The following is a 20546-nucleotide window of genomic DNA, read 5'->3' as shown; positions in this document are numbered from 1 at the left end:
AGTCCTGTGGAATCAAAGCATCAGACTTGATGACAATTGCCTTTGCCTGCTTTGTATACTTTTAATTCTTTCTGAAGATTTACAATAACAATAGTAGATTATGGTATTCGATACCTTCCTTCAGAAGGCACCATACATCTCCAACTCTCTAAGTTGCCAAGCAAATGACTCACGTGCTACCAAGGTTGCAACATCAAGGCTGGTGTAGCTGATGGCACTGCCAGTTAAATAAGTAAACATCATGAAAGTTATTTTCTTATATTCTTCTTCCAATCTGTTAATAAATTAAAATTACTTAGAAAGATCGTATTTATAATAACTTCAGAATCCACTCTTTCGTTTTTGTTGCTGCCCTGTTCTAACTCACTCTCATTTCGCTGCAACAGCCTCTAACTAGTCTCATGGTGTGTGTGTGTGTGTGTGTATGTGTGTAGGAGGTTGTACCCTCAGACATCTAAAACTTATTCTCAAATCAGCAAAAAACTGGGCCTTTTAATTTTTAAGTTAGATAATTTCTCCCTTCCATTTCCTTCCTTCCTTCCTTCCTTCCTTCCTTCCTTCCTTCCTTCCTTCCTTCCTTCCTTTTTTCCTTTTTCCTTTTGCCCTTTTTCCTTTTGCCCTTTTCCCCCTTCTCCCTTTCCCCCCTTTTCCCTTTCCCCTCTTTCCCTCCCTTTCCCTCCCCCTTTTTCCTCCCCCCTTTTCCCTCCCTTTTTTCTTCTCCCTTTTTCCCTCCCCCTTTTTTCTCCTTTTTTCCCTCCCCTTTCCCTCCCCTTTCCCTTCCCTTTCCCTTCCTTTTCTTTTCTTTCTTTCTTTCTTTCTTTCTTTCTTTCTTTCTTTCTTTCTTTCTTTCTTTTTTCTATTCATTTACACTCCAGATTTTTTCGCTCCCCCTAGCCCCATCCTGGTCCACCCTCTGACTGTTCCACATCCCATACTTTCTTCCTGACTCCATGTCTCCATGAGGATGTCCCTACTTCCCACCCAACCAAACCTCTAAACTCTCTGGGGCCTCCAGTCTCTTGAGGGTTAGGTGCATCTTCTCTGACTGAACCCAGATCAGTAGTCCTCTGCTGTATATGTGTTGGGAGCCTCGTATCAGCTGGTGTATGCTGCCTAGTTGGTGGTCCAGTGTTTGAAAGATCTCGGGGGGGGGGTTGGGGGAGTGCAGGTTAATTGAGATTGCTGGTCCTTCTATAGGGTCACCCTCCGCCTCAGCTTCTTCCAGCTTTCCCCTAATTTAACCACAGGGGTCAGCAGCTTCTGTCCATTGGTTGGGTGCAAATATCTGCATCTGACTCTTTCAGCTGATTGTTGGGTCTTTTGGAGGGCAGTCATGCTAGGTCCCTTTTTGTGAGCTCTCCACTACCTAGGTAACAGTGTCAGGCCTTGGGACCTCCCCTTGAGCTGGATCCTACTTTGGGCCTGTCACTGGACCTTCTTTTCCTCAAGCTCCTCTACATTTCCAACCCTGCAGATCTTTCAGACAGGAACAATTATGGGTCAGAGTTTTGTGGGATGGCAATCCCCTCCCTAACTTGGTGACCTCTCTTCCTGCTGGAGGAGGGCTCTATAAGTTCCCTGTCCCTACTGTTGGGCATTTCATCTAAGGTCCCTCCCTTTGAGTCCTGAGAGTCTCTCACCTCTCAGGTCTCTGGTGCATTCTGGAGGGTTCCCCAACCTCCTACCTCCTGAGGTTGCTGTTTCCATTCTTTCTGCTGGCCCTCAGGGCTTCAGTCCTTTCCCTCACCCAATACAAGATCAGGTCCCCTCCCCCTCCACTTTCCCTCCCAGGTCCCTCCCTCTCTTTCCACTTGTGATTGCTATTTATTTATTTATTTATTTATTTGCCAATATCCACTTATTAGTGAGTACATACCATGCATGTTCTTTGGGTCTGAGTTACCTTACTCAGGATGATATTTTCTAGTTCTTTTTTTTTTCCATTTTTTATTAGGTATTTAGCTCATTTACATTTCCAATGCTATACCAAAAGTCCCCCATATCCACCCACCCCCACTCCCCTGCCCACCCACTCCCCCTTTTTGGCCCTGGTGTTCCCCTGTACTGGGGCATATAAAGTTTGCAAGTCCAATGGGCCTCTCTTTCCAGTGATGGCCGACTAGGCCATCTTTTGATATATATGCAGCTAGAGTCAAGAGCTCCGGGGTACTGGTTAGTTCATAATGTTGTTCCACCTATAGGGTTGCAGATCCCTTTAGCTCCTTGGCTACTTTCTCTAGTTCCTCCATTGGGAGCCCTATGATCCATCCATTAGCTGACTGTGAGCATCCACTTCTGTGTTTGCTAGGCCCCGGCATAGTCTCACAAGAGACAGCTACATCTGGGTCCTTTCAATAAAATCTTGCTAATGTATGCAATGGTGTCAGCGTTTGGATGCTGATTATGGGGTGGATCCCTGGATATGGCAGTCTCTACATGGTCCATCCTTTCATCTCAGCTCCAAACTTTGTCTCTGTAACTCCTTCCATGGGTGTTTTGTTCCCAAATCTAAGGAGGGGCATAGTGTCCACACTTCAGTCTTCATTCTTCTTGAGTTTCATGTGTTTAGCAAATTATATCTTATATCTTGGGTATCCTAGGTTTGGGGCTAATATCCACTTATCAGTGAGTACATATTGTGTGAGTTTCTTTGTGAATGTGTTACCTCACTCAGGATGATGCCCTCCAGGTCCATCCATTTGCCTAGGAATTTCATAAATTCATTCTTTTTAATAGCTGAGTAGTACTCCATTGTGTAGATGTACCACATTTTCTGTATCCATTCCTCTGTTGATATTTTCTAGTTCTTATCCTTAGTGCCTTTCAATGAATATTTCAAATGAAGAAGTGGAATTCCTGAGAGCTGAGGAGATGGCTAAGTTGGTGAAATGTATGCTCTGCAAGCATGAGGGCCTGCATGGAAGCCAGTGGTGTTGAGGCTGATGTAGACTGTGGTGGCTCAACTCAAGAGGGTTTAGAGGGAAAGAATATCAGTAGCTGACCAAGAGATCATTCTTGTGATAATTTTGGGAAAGAATGTGACTCCTTTTGCCATTGTCCTAAAATGTCTGCTTGAGCCTAAATTGAAGAGTTTTGGGAGAGGTTTCAAGACAACCTTGTATTGATTGTGTTGTGTGGTAATTAGTGATCACCCTTGTGCTCATAGACAATAAAACAGAGCAAGTAGGACAAAGAGAACTATGGAATGTATGGTTTAATAAAAAGAGTACCAGGAAATGCAGTATTGTGCTCAAGGAAAAGACACATTTGAAGAAAAGCCTGATGCTACTTAGAATAAAGGGAGTGGGTACCACAGGGCAAGACCCCACCCAGATAATACTGTGACAGGAGAAAGGAAAATGTCTGAGGGGTTTCACAGGCCTAAACAATAACTGAAAGCATGTGTGAGTGTAATTCAAGGAGGGGACCAGGTGAACTCAGCAGTTTTGTCCATGTGGTTCTGGAATTAAAATCAAGAAAGATAAGGAAAAGGAGTTGTAAAATCTTCCACCATGTTTAAGGAAAGCCATTGAGGCCAGGTGTGTGGCAGGGGAGTCCCTGAGTGGAGGCTCAGAGAGGCCATTGTGTGAAGCTGTGAAGGTGAAGCCTGGGTTGCTTTGGAGTCTCTAAGATGCTGGAAGTGTCACAACCATTGGGTAACTTGACAAGGAGAGCTGCAGACCAGGTGTGGAACCAGGCTGGGGGGTGGGGGAAAGAGGGGGGAGAGAGAGAGAGAGAGAGAGAGAGAGAGAGAGAGCAGAAAACAACCATCTTTGGATCAGATAGGGACAGCTTTGCATCAGATGTAGAGATACAGAGTTGGAGTTGGTCCTGCTGCCTGTGGCCCAGCATCTCCTCACTTTCCTCCCTTTTGGAATGGTAATGTATATGCTATGCTACTGTGTGATGAGTGTACCTGCTTTTCTTTTTGCTTTTGCTTTTACAGGGGGTTGTAGGTAAGAGAGTGTCTTGAATCTCAGAACTTGTAAATAACAGTGTTGAGACTGTGCAAGTGTATGGGGACTTTTGTAAGCCAGTCCTCCATTATATGCTTCCTTTTATAAGCATTTTATAAGGTCATGGTGTTTCATCGTAGCCACAGAATACTATTGCTTGTTAGGTATGAAGGCACTGCATTTGCATTTTTAGCATTTTAATGAAATAGCATTGGTACTCAGTAACTCCAGATGTCATATACAATAATTAACTATAAATTAAATGAGCATGTACAGTTTATAAAAGAATACAAATAGAATTATATCATAAAAGGCACGTACTAAGGAGGAACTAAGAAAATTCCATCTACCAAAGGAAAGGGATTAATACTAAAACAGAAACATATTTGTAGAATTAAACAGTAAGAATGAAACCACATCAATGGAAATAAAAGCACATATATTGTTTTTAATATCCCTAAAATTGTTATTAATTCATATTAGAATCCCTTGAGAATCATACTTTTGGATAAAAATCCAGGCTATTATGTGAAGGAAATGCTACCACAAAACAAATGACATAGAAAAATGTGAGGGTGGTTAATGCTTGGGAAAACTTAGAAGCCTTTGTTTCTGGTGGGGTTTGTCCAGCTGCTCTGTGCCCGAAGTACTGACCAAAGATAGAGAAAGTGTCCTCTCTTTAACTTAAGCTAATTTTCCATTAGTGTAGTTATCGATAATATGGGCCTTTTATTGTATTGTTTAAAGTTACCATCAACTAAGAAAGATACATTTAAGCACACAGAATCAAAGATGAATTTAGAGACATACACTCTGCTTGTAAACACACACACACACACACACACACACACACACACACACACACACACACAGAGGAGAGAGAGAGATAAAAAACACAAATTTTTTGCTTTAATGGACAGACATTATTATATCCCTTTAAGAAATGGATATTTATCATGAACAGACTTTGCTTAAATAGGTTATATATTACTCATAAGGAAAATGTGTTTTATCTATACCAAATAAAGAATTAGAAAACTTGAATAAAGGATTTGCCTTAAAGGTACTGAAAACATAGGCAATTAGTGTTTATCCTATACAAATTTTAGAATTGGTTTATATATTTTATACAAACTGACATCATATCTTTATATTTAATTGTTTAGTTGCGTGTGTAGGTTCCTGAGTGTATGTATATGCATCACAGGCATACAGGAGCCCACAGAAGTCAGAAGAGGATGTTGAGTCCTCTGGAACTAGAGTGAGTGATAGTTGTGAGCCACACTATGGGTCCTGGGAACTGACCCCAAGTTCTCTGCAAGGGCAACAAGTACTCTTAGCCACTGTACTCTTTCTTCAGGCCAATGTTATCATTTTTAGTAGGAGTAAAATAAACCTGGAAATCACTTTGTGTAGTATAGACACTTTAACAATTAGTTCTTCCAGCTCAGGACCACAGAATACCTTTTCACTCATCTGGGTTATTTTTCAGTGTATAGATATCTCACCCCTTATTTATTCTTACTGATGCTGTGAAAAGGGTTTGCTTTCTTATATTCTTTCCTAGATGTTCTTTGTCAAGGCATCAAAATACAACTAACTTTTCTATGTTTCATAAAATATCTCTAAATTCATTAGTATCTCTAACAGCAGGTGTGTGTGTGGTCTTTAAGGTTTTCTATTTATGAGATTATGTCATCTGTAAACAAAATACCTCATTACTTTTTCCTGTTAATCTGGGTGCCTTCTGTTCTCTCTTTTGTCTGTTTGCTCTAGCTAGCACTTCCAGCATTAGGTTGAAAGAGTGATGAAGTTGTTCATCTCTTAAATATTTTTATTTGATGTCTATTTGTCTGTTAAAGGTGAAAACATCTCTTATTTCTTCAGTGACCATTTTCATGGAGCACGGGTTTCTTGTTTCTTCACATTAGATCTCTATACTCCCTTAAGTGAACTTTTCTGTAGCAACTTACAGTGATCGTTTATCATCTATCCATCCACCCTATGCCTCCTGACTGGATAATCTGATACGTTTGTATTTGGTATGATAAGTAAGGATTCACTATTGTTATTTTATGCATCTTCTTTTCTTCTCAGAAGTTCCTTACTCATTTCTGATGCTCTGAGTTTTGAGCTGTTCTGCTTTGGTAATTGTTGCTTTGTATTCTTTGTGTTTATTATAGATTTTGCTTGCTGGTTAATATCAAATTCACTCAAAACTTCCTACACGTGCGACAATGTATTTTAGGCTGGGAAAAGCTTTACTTTGGTCACATATAAAACCATTTCCTCCTTAATTGTCTACATCATGTTACTGATGTCAGGATGTGTTTCTATAGAATTCGACCATTAATGAGTTTTTGTAAGTAGACTTTTTGTTTTTGTTTTTGTTTTTTTCAAAACAACCAGGACTGAACCCAGGGCCTTGCACTTGCTAGGCAAGCACTCTACCACTGAGCTAAATCCCCAACCCCAAGTATAGTTATTATTAGTGCATTTTCCTCTTAACTTTTTGAGACAGTCTTGCTAGGTAGGTAGATCTGGCTTCTTGGGAACTCAAGGTATCCCTCGTGACTCAGCCTGTCAAGAGCTGGTATTACATGGGTAATGCCACTCTGCTTTGGCTTTTAAAATCCAATTTAAGAATTGTAAAAGTAAAATAGAAAATCTATGAGTGTCTAAACACTTTCCTAGGTGCAGTTGTTTTTATTATCAAGTTGTACCAGTCATCAAAGGAAAATATCTCAGTCATCCACAAACTCTTCCAAAAAATAAAACGTGGAAATAAACAGGGACCTTCCCCACCCCAGTTAGCTTATGAGAATTCTATACCATGTATATCAGAGCCAAATAAAAACATTTAAAGATTAAACAGCCAAGCCTTGCTCATTCAAAGCTATGGATAACCTAAGTAGTACATTAGCAAAGCAAAGAAACACAATGCAGAGTCCTCTTGAGCAATGAGAGTCTTCAACACAAGAAGAGCTACTGGTAAAATTCAGCAGGTTCACTGCTTAAAAGAAAAATATGAATATGTCCATTGTTGTAGAAAAAGAGTAACATTTTTAACTGATGAGCGATATTAACAAAAATCCCTATGCATTGAATCCTCAAAATATTTCCTCTAACTCCTATAGCAATATGAGAGTGCTCTCTCAGGGTTACAGTGGAGGGAATGCTCTCTCAGAGTTACACTGGGGTCCAATAGTCAAGTGATGCTAGGAAGGAAACGAAGCATAAACATTGTCACTGAAAAACAAAGAATGGGGAGTGAAGGAAGGCCCCACTGGTGGTGGAAGGTCTGGGATGACCAACTCAGCTTCTACCCCGACCCAGATCTAGGGCTTTGAGTCAGTCTATGTCAATATATACTCCATCTGTGAGCTGCTGGAGTGCATGGCAGAGCCAGTGCTGCAGAACAAGAGCTGCAGGATCTCTGTGCCTGACTCTGCACAACAGCAGGATATCAGAGAAGAGTTTCAGTGGTGGGTGGTGGTGGTCCAATATTGATGGTGTGGTAGAAGCCAGAGGCCTTGAACCAGACCAATGACTCATTGCAATGAACATTTACATGTTAAGCTGTTTGACACACACACACACACACACACACACACACACACACTGAGTGACATAATGCTGCTTCCAATGCCACCATGATGAATGAGTATGTGAGGAAGACGTGGAAAAGACAGAGGAACAGAGCAGTGAATGCACAGTGGACATGGGCTGAGCTACAAATGTGGCAGCTGGGAGAGAAGGCAGAAACCCATGGAAGAACATGTTGTTGCCCAGTAGGGTCAGCAGAGTGGTGTGCAGCAGTGTGGCACTTGAGCAGACCCAGTCCCTTAATGAGCTGCACAGTCGCAGGTTCACCCTGCCTGCCTCTGAGCAATGACAAGATAACTTAGATGAACAATTGTTCACTTCTTAGATTGGACCTCCTCAAAAGACTTCCATGGTCCATGCTTCTCGAGAAGGCCATGGTGGTATCAGTGGTTTGTACTGCTGCCCCAGGCTGTGATTAAGCTGGAGGGCTATGTGGATGCCCGTGGTCTGTACCGCTGCAGAAGCCCATTTTGTGCTCATGGTTCTACTATAGCCAGGGCCAGTGATGACCTCCTGAGTGGCCTGTGCAGCCACCAGAGACCAAACAGAGGTCCTTGGCATGCAGTGCTGATGGAGACCATGTGGGTGTTTGTGTCCATGCTGTTGCCAGAAACCACACAGAAGCCCAGGCTCCAGGCTCCTGCTGACTGAAAAGGGCAAGGAGGCTACTTTTGCAGTGGTACGGATGACCTCAGACACACAGTTGTGAGAGAAGGACAGAGAAGGCTTCAATGACAACCCCTACCCCACCCAAAATAACAGCCTAAAAAGGAAGCCACCGAAGAGGACTCTTACCTATTGTGATAAGGATGATGGATGTAGCAAATAGATAGCTTCTGGCCAAGGGTATGGGTGGAGAAAGACTTACTTTTCTTTAGGGGGCCAGCCACCAGGAGTTTTACCATGTTACAGTAGATATATGGACAACACAAATTGGACTTGCTTTTTCTTTTTCCTTTTTTTTTTTTTTTTGGTGGGGGGAAGTGAGTGTGATTGGGTTGCATGATAAGAAATCCCCAAATAATCAATAAAAATATTGTTAGAAAAAAAAGAGCAATACAGACTAATAGTACAAGTATACCTACTACCTACCCTAAATCATCTTAAAACCTTCCTATGAACGTGTTTATGGCCATTTGCTCCCCAATTTATTCCTCAGGTCCACTTTATTTGTCCTTTGTATTGCTATACATACAGTGCGTACTGAGTATGCATTAGACAGCATTGATATAACAAGAGGCATAGGTTATTAGTAAGGAGAGGGCTGCGTTCTAAGGGAACACAAATGAAAAGCAAAACCAAAACAAACAAAAATAACTACTGAGAATTAAAAAGACTAAGTGGCTCTTAGACCTCCTGTGAACTTGACCACGTGTTTTGATAGTCTTCAGTTTCTTTACCCTGGACTCTTTTTCAGATCCACTAGAGCTAACAATATCAGAGAACCAAGAGTTTAGTAGTTGTCTCTTCAGTGTCACAGACTCAATCTTATTACAGTTTGAAATGAATGGAAACTATTTTAATAGTATCTCTATTAGATTCTATGCAGGCAAGAGTGGTATTCACTCCTTATACTATAGTGTCAATACATAAGCACAATGTACAACCATAGCACATGATACATATTAATTTAGGGAGCTCAGTTGAATCTATGCCACAATATAAATGCTTTCATTGAGTTGAGCCATAAAGACCAGATCAAGGAACCAAAACCTATGTGGCAAACTCAGCCAAAATTTAGCAGAATTATCTAAGTCACCTGAATCCGACGTTGGAGTGAAGAGCAATATTCCAATGTTCACATTGCAGACGCTGTAGATTCATTGGATTATGAAAAACCAGAAGTAAAGAGTTATCCTGCGTGTGGTAGTAAGAGTCAACACATCGGTATTGCTGGTGAGCCTCCTGAAGAACCTGAAGGTAGAATAATGAATAGTATTGCTCCATTGTCCTACCCCCAAGAGAAGAGGTGATTGCTAGAGCAGCATCCCTCACCCTACTTTCCCTCTCTCATTACCACATTGTTGATCAACTGGGTTTCCAGTGGATTCTTTTCTAACTACTAGAAAATGAGAATTAAATAAAAGTAGGCCTCGGGGGTGGAGACACTTGCTAAGTGCTCTCCACAAGTGTTAGTAGATAACAATCAGTTAATCTAACAGTTTTCTTTGCTTCCAAATAGATCAATTCATTTTTAGCATTATTAAATATTGTAGATAAAATGGCATCATACGCTAGGATGAGCTTGACCTGCTCCAAGTTCATAAACTGAACTTGTAATTCACTGAGATTTGAGGACTTTTGGGGAAGTTTTGAGGGTGAGCATCTCACTATGGCATCTATGTCCTTGTCATCTGAGACACTGGAGAGCTTGCTCTCTCTTTTCCCTCTCTCTGCCATGAATATCTCAGCAGAGCAGTATCGTGTGCCAGGCAGGAAACAAGTCCCATCAGAACCCAGCCATACTCACACCTGGATTTTGTTTTTACACATTGTCTTAGTCAAGGGTTCTATTCCTGCACAAACATCATGACCAAGAAGCAGTTGGGGAGGAAAGGATTTATTTGGCTTACACTTCCACATTGCTGTTCATCACTGAAGGAAGTCAGGACTGGAACTCAAGCAGGTCAGAAAGCAGAAACTGAGGCAGAGGTCATGGAGGGATGTTACTTACTGGCTTGCTTCCCCTGGCTTGCTCAGCTTGCTTTCTTATAGAACCTAAGACTACCAGCCCAGAGATGGTACCATCCACAAGGGGACCTCCCCACTTGATCACTAATTGAGAAAATGCCTTGCAGATGGATCTCATGGAGGCATTTCCCCAACTGAAGCTCCTTTCTCTGTGATAACTCCAGCCTATGTCAAGTTGACACAAAACTAGCCAGTACACACATCTTACATGCCGACACTTTCTACTATTTAAGTGTCCCAGCCTGAAGTATTTTGTTATGGCAGCCTGAGTAGACTAAGGTACTAACTAACATTTTTTTTTCCTATTTCTAAATATCAGGTCTCATTTGCCAGCATGATAAGGGAGCTGCCAGGAAGAGGGTTTTGTAGGTTCTGGAGTTGAAGCCAGCTATCTTCCAGCTCTGATTCTCTCTCTTTCTTCTCTCTCTCTCTCTCCCTCTCTCTCTCTCTCTCTCTCTCTCTCTCCCTATCTCTCTCTCTCTCTCTCTGTGCCTTCTATATACTGCATGGCTATAGTGACATGAAGTGCATGGTCTTTCTGATATATGCTGCTACACCTCTGGCCTGTTATGAAATATAACACTCAAAACCTGCACTGTAGTGGGAGCCACAAGCAGAGGGCACAAAGGCATCACTGCGTGTCCTGTTTTCTTCTCAGTGTCAGTCAACAAGAAGGAATGTGTCCACAGGAAAAGGAAGTGGACACCGTGGGGGTGTTTTCAGTGCCAATTTACCGTATGTAGCTTTGTGTGTTCTGCCATGCGGATAATCTCAGTGAATTGCAAGCACTGCCAGGAAAAGTTTGTTTCAGTTGTGCCTCCATTTCTATACTAGTAATAAATTGTAAATAATAAATTTATTTCCAGTCTAGTCATCTGTATGAGTGTTTCCACGCAGAGTCTCTTAAAAGTTGACATCTGTTTTCTGAGGCAGTTAAAATACAATTGCCTTACAACCCACTTTTTACCTACTATTTTTGAAAGGCAAATTCCTCTGAGACATAAACCTAGGAAACAAGTGTTTGCTTACAGCGAACATGTGCCCCTCCTTTTCGACAACAGCAGCTCTGCCGTCTTTGACTGTTGGGGAATGTAGTGGTGAGATTTCCAAGCCATCACAGGTTCTCAGCATTTGAAGTGTTTGCATTATCTTTCCTTTTGACCGACTGGGGTTTGCTCTTTACACGTTATTGTTGGTCTCATGTAGTTCACGAATAGTGAACAGTGGTGGTGCTGTAATTCACTGTGATATGCTTGTCTGTTATAAGCAAGGGCCTGGGGTTGATAGCCAGAACTGGAAGCCAACAAGAAATGATCCACCACAGCGAGAAATGATCAGCAGAAAGAGAGCTAAGTGTCAGGCACGGTTCCAGGACACACAAATGAATACAAGAAACAAAACTTTCTTCTTAAATTGGAGTAAGATTTGCTACAGGTCTCTCTGCCTTCTGATCAAGTGAGTGAAATATTTGAATTATAGAGAATGGACCAGAGTGAAACCCAAAGCAGTCTGATAGTTAGGACATTTCAACACAAGGTGAGGATGGGGGTAAATTAAAATTGACATGGTGAGACCTCACAGGTACCCTTGTCAGTCTAGTTTATGAGGCGACTGTCTGTTCCCTACTGCAGCAGAAGAGCAGGTGGCAACCCATAGAAGGTGAGCCAGGGGGATAAAGAGCAGAGGACCCTAGTTCCCACTGAGGGAGAGGCACACTGGGGAGAAAACAGAAATAATGTAAATGTCTAAATCACAAAAATGAGTCACAAATGGGGCCACACATGTATTTCTAAATTTTATAGTTGCTACATTTTGAAAAGTGAGACAGGTAAAATCTGTATTTGTTTCATTCAATATATGAAATGCTATCATTCCCATGTATAGTGAATATAAAAATTATGAGCAAGATATATCATTATTTCGTGCCAAGTCAAGTCTTTGAAATTTAGTGTGTTTGGCCCCTATAGCTACATGTGGGTGGAGTGCCATAAGACTCTGTCTTCTTTTTTGTTTAATTTCTTTTATGAAGAAGACCATTTTTCTTTACTATTGATAAGGTTCAGAAGTTGATAATTTTTTCCATAACATGGCCTTGTAGATTCTTCTGGCTTTAAAAATACTGGGATATAAAAATCCGATCAAAATGAGATTCAAATTAGAAAGATAAATCCTCTGAGCACAGGTTTTGCAAAATCTAAAATGAGCACGTGTTCATTTCTGGATTTCTTACTATTGTTTTTCTTATAGCAGTGAAAAGCACGTTTGGATGGAGCACATTCCTTTCTTGGTTGTTTTCTTCCTGTTTCTCACTTAGCAACAGACCTTTGGTCAAGGTGCCTTGGTATCTACGACTTAACAATTTCTATGTCATAGGCTTATTCCTAGGAATACACTTACAATACATACCAGCCAAGGCCTAGCACACAGCACGTAGTGCAGTAACAGCCGACTATCACAGCTACCATTGACCAGTTCATCAAAACAGAAAGCACCATGAAGCACAATGAAGTCTAAATAGAAGAGGAGTGGGGAGAGGGGAGAGGGGATGGCATTGCTTCCTAGTACAGATGTCTTTATGGAAGCAGAAGTATTTCCAACCATTTGGGGGATTTCCTGGGAATGCACAGCTCAGAAGTGAACTGTTCACAGTTACAGCTCACCTCTCCAGAACTATCCCTGTGCCTCTCCTGGAGAATCACAGCCCATAAATACCTGAAGCAGGACTTTTGGCTGAAAATATTCAGTAAAGCTCCAGTCCATTAAACTGCGCTGTTGCGTTTTTTTAATGTCCTCTATGTCGGCTTCCACCACCATCTTCTTGGGTTTCTTAAAAAAAAAAAAAAATGAAAGAGAGGAAGAAAGAAAGGAAGAAAGGAAGGAAAAAAGAAAGAAGAAATCACAGGAACACACTTTCAGCTCAAATTTATGTGAGTCCAAATGGAGCCCTGTTAGGCTCTGTGGACTCACCCCCATGCGCCCCATTTAATTGTGGGAATCTGCATATGTATAGCGCCATATGGCAACATTTTAGGAGGGCTGCTGCCAGAAAGAAGTACGCCTTTGACTCTTTTTTTTTTTTTTTCAAATGTGCAACATAACCTAAATATTTTTATTGTTAGGTTATACTCTTCGGAGTCCTGTTAGCAATTATAGGCAGGTTTTCTGAACTCACTTCAAGACAGTGTTAGTTCTACATGGGCTGTATGGTCAGCAGGTGTTTGTGAGGTTGCCAAGCCACACTGTCTAGAGAGGGGCAGGGAGCTGGGAAGTTTTACTTCAGTTAGTGAGGCTAGTAAGTTTAACCCCTTTCACTCCAGATGGGGTTGGGATGGGATGTCTAAATAACATCACCCTGGCATCAACATTTTCCTTTTACAACTCTCTCTCTCTCTCTCTCTCTCTCTCTCTCTCTCTCTCTCTCTCTCTCTGTCTCTCTCTGTGTCTCTGTCTCTGTCTCCCCCCCCCCCCCCACCTTTTGGTCAGGAGTTTTCTCAGATCATCTTACTCGTCATCTACACTTTAAGGAAAATGATTCCTTACTTTTTCAGGAGAATCATCCTTTGTGGCTGCGTCATCTTTGATCTCAGTGTCCATGGTCTGATCTGTAAATCAAAGACAGCAACATGCAGTTGTGTTTGGGCTTTGTTCTTGCCTCTGTCCAACGCTGTGGCTCTTTGGTTGCCCATATGATCTATGTTTCCGTGCTAAAAAGGTAATTCCTGAGAGGCAGGTTTCGTGCCTCCAAAAAGGTGTTTGTGTCGATAATTCTAAGTCAGTGCCTACTTAGAGTCTTTGAAAAGAACCTGGCTTCTAATCTGATGTGCACTAAATCACGCCAGCCATTCTTCCTTTGGACTGCATATTGCTCACTTCTTTCAGTGCAGCCTTTGCCTTCACAAACTGCAAACATTTACTGGCTAAGCTAGATCACCGATTCACTGTGTCCATTCACCTCCCTCTGGTGACCCTTACAAAGCCTCTGCAGACTTCTGTGAGCTTTGCCTGATAGATGACAGAAGGGTGAGGTCATATAAACAGGATAACTAGGAATGAATTCACCTGTTAGAGTGGTAGCATTCTATCATTCTGTTGAGATCTTCTGGCCACTCATTGATGTATCATTTAAGGAGCCTGTGCACATTGCCAGGTAGAGTTTAACAGGCATCAGTTAAATGGGTAAGACAGTGGGTACCTGGGTTCCAGTGTACCCTGCCAGGAGCGAGGCACATCAGCTACCCCATGAACAAGAGTGATAGCATCCTTAGCTAGGAAGGAGCAGCCATCTGAATAGATGAGAAAGGAGCAGGTCTATGCCGGCAATTTTTACCTCATGAAGTGCACCAGGGTTAATAAGACACCACAGAGAATCCTGAGGAAATACCTACTGTCATGTCCCCCACATCTGATGAAACAAATGGAGTACTCTTGAGAGGAAAGTCTTTTGGGAGCATACTTTGGTGTTGCTGAGTGGCTGAGCCAACCTGGCTTTTTATTGGCTTGAGAATAATTGCAAATTCCATGCTACAAAGCTGTGTGCAAAACACTGCAGCCTCCCTCCTCCAATACACTCCTCCCAGCTCTTGTTTTTCCCACTTCAGATTGACTGGCCAGCTTGTTATGTGTGGGCAGTTCTATATTCGGCTTTTCCTCTGTCTGCCAAATTTTCTTCTAAGTTATTCACCTGTTTCACACTCTGGCCACCTTCCTGAGAACTTCTGTCTCTTGCTGTGCTTCATTATAAATCACAGCATTGATGGGGTGGGATCCTATTTGCTCATGGTCTGCCCCTTTGCCTCAAGTCACTGGAGAACAAGACTGTGCCCTCAGTGAATGCTATGTAGCCAGCACCTGGGGGGTGGGGGCAGTCAGTGCTGTTTTGTTTTGTTTTGTTTTTTCCTTCGGATTGAATGGGGTGAATCTATGTGACATATGAAACTAGAAGGGATGGCAGAGCCATATAGAAAACAGAAATGTGGAAGCAAATCTATTTGAAAGGCTATTCTGAGAGTAAGCATTAGACTTACATTTTCATTTTGTTGCAAAGAGACCCACACATGGGATTCTAGAGTGGTAAGGTACCCATGCCTACCAAGGACTGGCTAATGCTTTTCTACCTCAAGAGCACATCTATGTACATCTTTGGTCCTTGTTTCCTTTTGTCCCTCAGTTGTTGCAGGTGACAGAATGGATGCTCCCTCTTAGCAGAAGATGTTAAAGCCAATTTAGTTCAGCATTTGTACAAACATATCCACTGAAGACAGAACTCAGGCCAACTATGATTCTAAATAGACCATGATGTCCCCTGTGTCTTTGGAGCAATTGATATGAAATCTGTAGAATAAAAATTCTTCTATCCTATGGCCTGCCAGATTTCTGAGAGATTTGATATTCCCTCTTGGGTCTAAAGATCCAGGAACAAAACCAACTCTTTAGAAAGTATGTTCAAAACTTATACACCAGTGATTTTTGTCAAAGGAAAGAACATTTTAATACTAAGCTGAGCTCCTGATTTCACAGTAGAATAAAAGCCATTTATTTCTCTCTTGTCTGATTCCTGATTTCAACCACATAATCCTTTGACAGTGTGATTCAGTAGTCTTTGACACATCTGGAAATGGACGCTTCCCCGTCCCTTTGAAAAACAGCTTTCCTAATCTGTTTTACTTTAGAGATAACAAGATCCCTCTGCAAAGCGCTTACTTTATTAAAAAAACACCCAACAAGCATAAAGGGCACATCTAAACCTACAGCCTTATGGTTATCAACTCTCAGGTTTTTCATAAATATCCAGTGGGCCCTGTCAAGTTCAAAAACAGTCTCAGATGGAAACCCAGGGTTTGGTGAGGAGAAGGACAAATATTCAGCCCTTCATGTCCAGAAACAGGCACATCAGTGCACATGATACCAAAGTGATTGTGCAGGGAAACACAGACAAGATTTCTGCTTCATTTAAATGGAATTAGAGTGGTTGCTTTTGAAGTATGAACTAGAGTTAGGAAGAAAATGGATGCTCAGACATCATCGTCATCCTCCTAGGGGAACAGTCACAGACATACAAGGTTGGCCACCTCCTCTGCTCAGATCTGAGTGCTCCTGAGTGCAAGTCTGCATTCTCCATGAGGAAGCTTGTAGGACTAGGAATCCACCCTCAAAATCGCTGGGTTCTTGGGACATACTCTCTAAGTCATAGTTCAGCCTGACGATTGATAGTGGCCGAGTCCTTCACTCTCCAATGGCTCCACCACACCATGTGAGTGGTTTGACCACAAGGTGGCAAAAGTTGCCTGGGGAAAGAAAGCTCTACTGGAGAGCTGCCTGCAGAAAAACAAAACAGAGCTAAACAAACACCTCTGTCTACTCGCTGCTCTCCCAGGGGATTCTGGTTCCATGGTAACACAAAGTGACCTCTATCATATGCTTGTTTGCATCCAGGAGGTATGATATCCTAACAAACAGTGTTAACTTATTCTGCTTCTCTCTCTATCTCTCCCCATACCTCTATGTATGTGTATGTGCCTGTGTGTGTGTATGTGTGTGGGTGTGTGTGTATGTGCCTGTGTGTGTGTGTTGTGAGCGAGGCTACCAGGTAATCATACTTAGGACATAGAAGGAATCTACTGTTGGGAAGGAAGAAACAGGCAATGAAACCAGGATAAGGGATAAGAATTTGCCTCAGTACAGGGGAACGCCAGGGCCAAGAAGTGGGAGTGGGTGGGTAGGGGAGTGGGACGGGGGAGGGTATGGGGGACTTTTGGAATAGCATTTGAAATGTAAATGAAGAAAATACCTAATTAAAAAAAAAGAATCAGCAAGACAAAGAAATTCAGACATGACCAAACTATTAGGGAGCATCATGAGGAGTTTCTGGGGCCTAGGGAGCCTTGTTCTGAGGTGAGGTAGAGGGCACTGCTTTTCTGTTTCCTATCTGTATGTGGTGGGACAAGAAATTTAAATCTGTTTGCTTTGGCTTTCTCCTCTCTTGAACTGAGGTGATAGCTTGTTGCGTATAGGTTCAGGGTTTCTATAAAGCAGTAACATGCTGAGGCATGGAACTTGGGGTACAGCAGAGCGAGGCTAAATCAGCACCAACTTCTGTTTTCTCTCCTTCCAATACTTCCCCTGCTGACGGCTAGCAGGCCACCTTTGAAAAATCTATTCCCTTCTGACCTTTTCTTCGCCTCTCATTCAGATATCTCAAGATCACCAGAGTCAACACCAGCTTAACTCCTGTAGTTTTGGGGGTGCTTGCAGGTACCTTTAACATGTTTTTTACCACTTACTGTACACTGGAACACACCCACACAGGAAAGATCCCACAGTATGACAGTTTCACACAACAAACATCAAAGTCCCATTGGCACCCTTTAAAAAACACCGGCTCCTTTGGTGATCTCTGCAGCTGTAACCTGAGTGTGTAGGGGGATTGTTTCGGTTCCCATATAGTTACAAATAGTGATACATTGTTTCTTTCTTCTTGAAGCCATACTTTTATCTTACTTTCTGTGGATGAGTTGTCTAGCCTGGGATGCACCCAGATCATAAAGGGAAAGGGCTATTTTCACTGTGGCATATAATGTTTATTGTTCTAAGAACAACATTCATAAAATTGATGTTCACTAAGACTTTTTTAATTGGTTACCATAGGAATTTAAGTGTTTTTATAATTACAATCTAGAAACTGATGTTTTATTCACTAATATGTTAATTAATAAGTCATATTTTTTAAGTGTATTTTCCTCCTGATCTTAAAATGTAACTTTGTTGGGAGATACTATTATTGTTTGGTGTCTTCTCTCTCATTAGGCTTTCTCATATTTTACAGCAGAATTTTATATCTATGCTCATTACTAAGTATTTTTTTTCTTTTCTGACCATCTTTGCAAAATTCATTATAATGTTTATGATAATCTTACACAATTACTAAGGGAGGATATTGTATCTTCTATTTTCTGGAATAATTTTTGTTGAGATTATAGTAGTCTGTGCTTTTGAGGATTTGGCATCGTTTGCCAATGGCATACCACTTCCAGGCTGGTAATGTCCTACTTAGGGCGGTTTTTGAACAACTAGATAATTTGCTTACAAAACTGTTTAGGTTTTCTCTTGTTTGATCACTTTTGCTAAATTTCAAAATTTCAGTAATTTGCCCATTTCATTTTTAAATTTAGTAGAATAAAATTGTTTGCCTCCACTTTCTGTTCTGGGGATTGAACCTGGAGCCTTGGGGATACCAGGCCAGGGCTCCACCACTGACTTCATCCCCTGTACTCTTTTCATTTTTAATGTCAGGTATCCCTAAGAACCCACACCTGTAGAAGGATTTCTGTTGGTTAGATAAAAGCCAGCATTCCTCAGGAACTTGTGAAACAGCTGCCTGTCTGTCTATCTGCCAAAGGAAGCAGAAGGGACATAGAGCTTTCCATAGACACATCCTGGTCTCCAGGCTCCTTCAGTCCCCAAACACAAGGACCAGTTACACATTCCAAGTCCCCTCATCTTCTCACCTCCCCCTTTACCCTGAACTCCCAGGCTGTCTGCAGCTCACAGGCTCCCTTCTTCCCAGATGTTTATGTTCCTTATAACATAAATGATTTCTTTTCTCGTGTTCTGTTTCTCTAGCACTGGTCAGATCCAGTCTGTTCCTTTTTCTCTCAACTCTAGACTTTTCCAGATGCGTCTGAGTCTCTCTCTGTCTCTCTGTCTCTGTCTCTCTGTCTCTGTCTCTGTCCCTATCTCTGTCTCTCTCTGTGTCTCTCTCTCTGTCTCTCTATCTCTCTGTCTCTGTCTCTCCCCCCCCCCACATACACACATAGTTAAAACAAATTACCCTGTAGTAATGGACTAGCCACCTTGATGGTTTCTTTACTGTGCCCTTTGCATATAGCTAAATAACTTGAGGTTGAGTTTAACTAGTTAACTTTTTGATTTTCAGATTCTTTGGAATTCATTAATTCAAAGCCGTCAGTGTCCAGACAGAATCTTTAGCTGCATTCTATATATTTTTTTACACCCAGTGTTTTCATTATTACTCAGTTTGAAATAGGTCCAAATCCCTATTGTAACCCTTGCCTTTACCGAGGTGTGGATATGTATGAGTATTTCTTAATTTCAGGCACATGGTACTTCCATATCACTTTTGTAACTGACATCCACTGTCACTGTATTATGAGAATATATGTTCTGTGTAATTTCAGCCCTGTAAATTTGCTGCAATTTTGCACAGCCCAAAAGAAAGTTGATATTTCATAAATCAACATAGTTACGACCTTCAACAAGCTGTGGCTGTGGAGGGCACACTGGGCATATAAATGATTACAGAAAATAGCAAGGCGTAACAATGTAAGGGATGTGTAGCTCAGTTATGACATCTCTTGGATACAGCACAGAATGTAGGGGAAAGGGACAAAACGCAAAGAGGTTTTAGGATAAGGAGTGCTGTAGCAGAGGTGTGTGAAGCAGGGCTCACTCTTGTCTAGTAGGGGGCTGCTGCTGAGAGTGATGTGCAGGGAATACAGGAGCTGTGCCTCAGGCAGGCTGCTGACAGCAGTGCACAAGGCAGCACACCCACATTTAATCCAGTGCCCTTCTGTATCCTCCCAGCAGCATTATTTACAGGATTGTACCCGAGGAGAAGAGTAATGTCCATAACTAAAATAGAAGCAAAGAGGAAGGTACGTTCACAGAGTTCTGGTCTCATGACAGATTCTATACTTGGCATTTTGTTCAATCATTATATGTAATTTTAAAGTACTGTTACCAAGCAATTATGAAGTACTGATGGTGAATATGTAATTCTTTGCTGTATTAATTAATTTAAGTTTGATTAATTTAAATTTTAAATGGATTAGTTAATTAACTCAATTAATTTTTGAGTTTTCACCAGGAAGAGGGAACTGAGAGGATCCCTTGAAAAACAGAATTGAAAAGGGAGGACTCAGTGTGTTTTCTTAACTTAAATACTGAATCTTTCTCATCAGCTGAAGAAGCTCTTACATTTAAATGATACCTTTTGAACTTGTTTCTTTGTTTCTGTCTCAGCATAGCAGAGCCTATGCACACTTTCACTTACCCATGGACTCTGGCTGGGGCCACATGGACCCACTGGTCTCTTTTTCTGAGAACTGTCTATTACTAGAATTCCAGGGTTTTGTGGAGTTGGAAGTAGAACCCGTCACACTAATAGCATCAGGCTCGTCAGAATTTGGGGAATTTTCATCTCCTTGTGCATCTTGCTCAGCTTTGGCAAAATTCTTGTTCACAAATAGTGTTCTCTCAGTGTTTTCAATCTCTAGT

At 41.6% G+C, this 20546-nt stretch overlaps 1 protein-coding gene across 1 annotated transcript in view; it reads right to left on the bottom strand.

The window, feature by feature from the left end:
• Spag17 (sperm associated antigen 17) overlaps positions 1–20546 on the bottom strand; it is a 257906-nt gene that overhangs the window by 95309 nt on the left and 142051 nt on the right. Inside the window, exons 15-18 of the mRNA NM_028892.4 lie at positions 20323–20541; positions 13794–13855; positions 12966–13079; positions 9322–9476 (exon numbers count right to left, since the gene is read on the bottom strand). Coding sequence (NP_083168.3) covers positions 9322–9476; positions 12966–13079; positions 13794–13855; positions 20323–20541 — 550 coding nt within the window. The remainder of the gene's footprint in view (positions 1–9321; positions 9477–12965; positions 13080–13793; positions 13856–20322; positions 20542–20546) is intronic.

Source organism: Mus musculus, chromosome 3 (genome assembly GCF_000001635.26).
Source record: "Mus musculus strain C57BL/6J chromosome 3, GRCm38.p6 C57BL/6J".
In the NCBI taxonomy this organism is placed as follows: Eukaryota; Metazoa; Chordata; class Mammalia; order Rodentia; family Muridae; genus Mus; species Mus musculus.
Note: the sequence above shows the minus strand (reverse complement) of the source record. Positions and strands in the feature narration are given on the sequence as shown.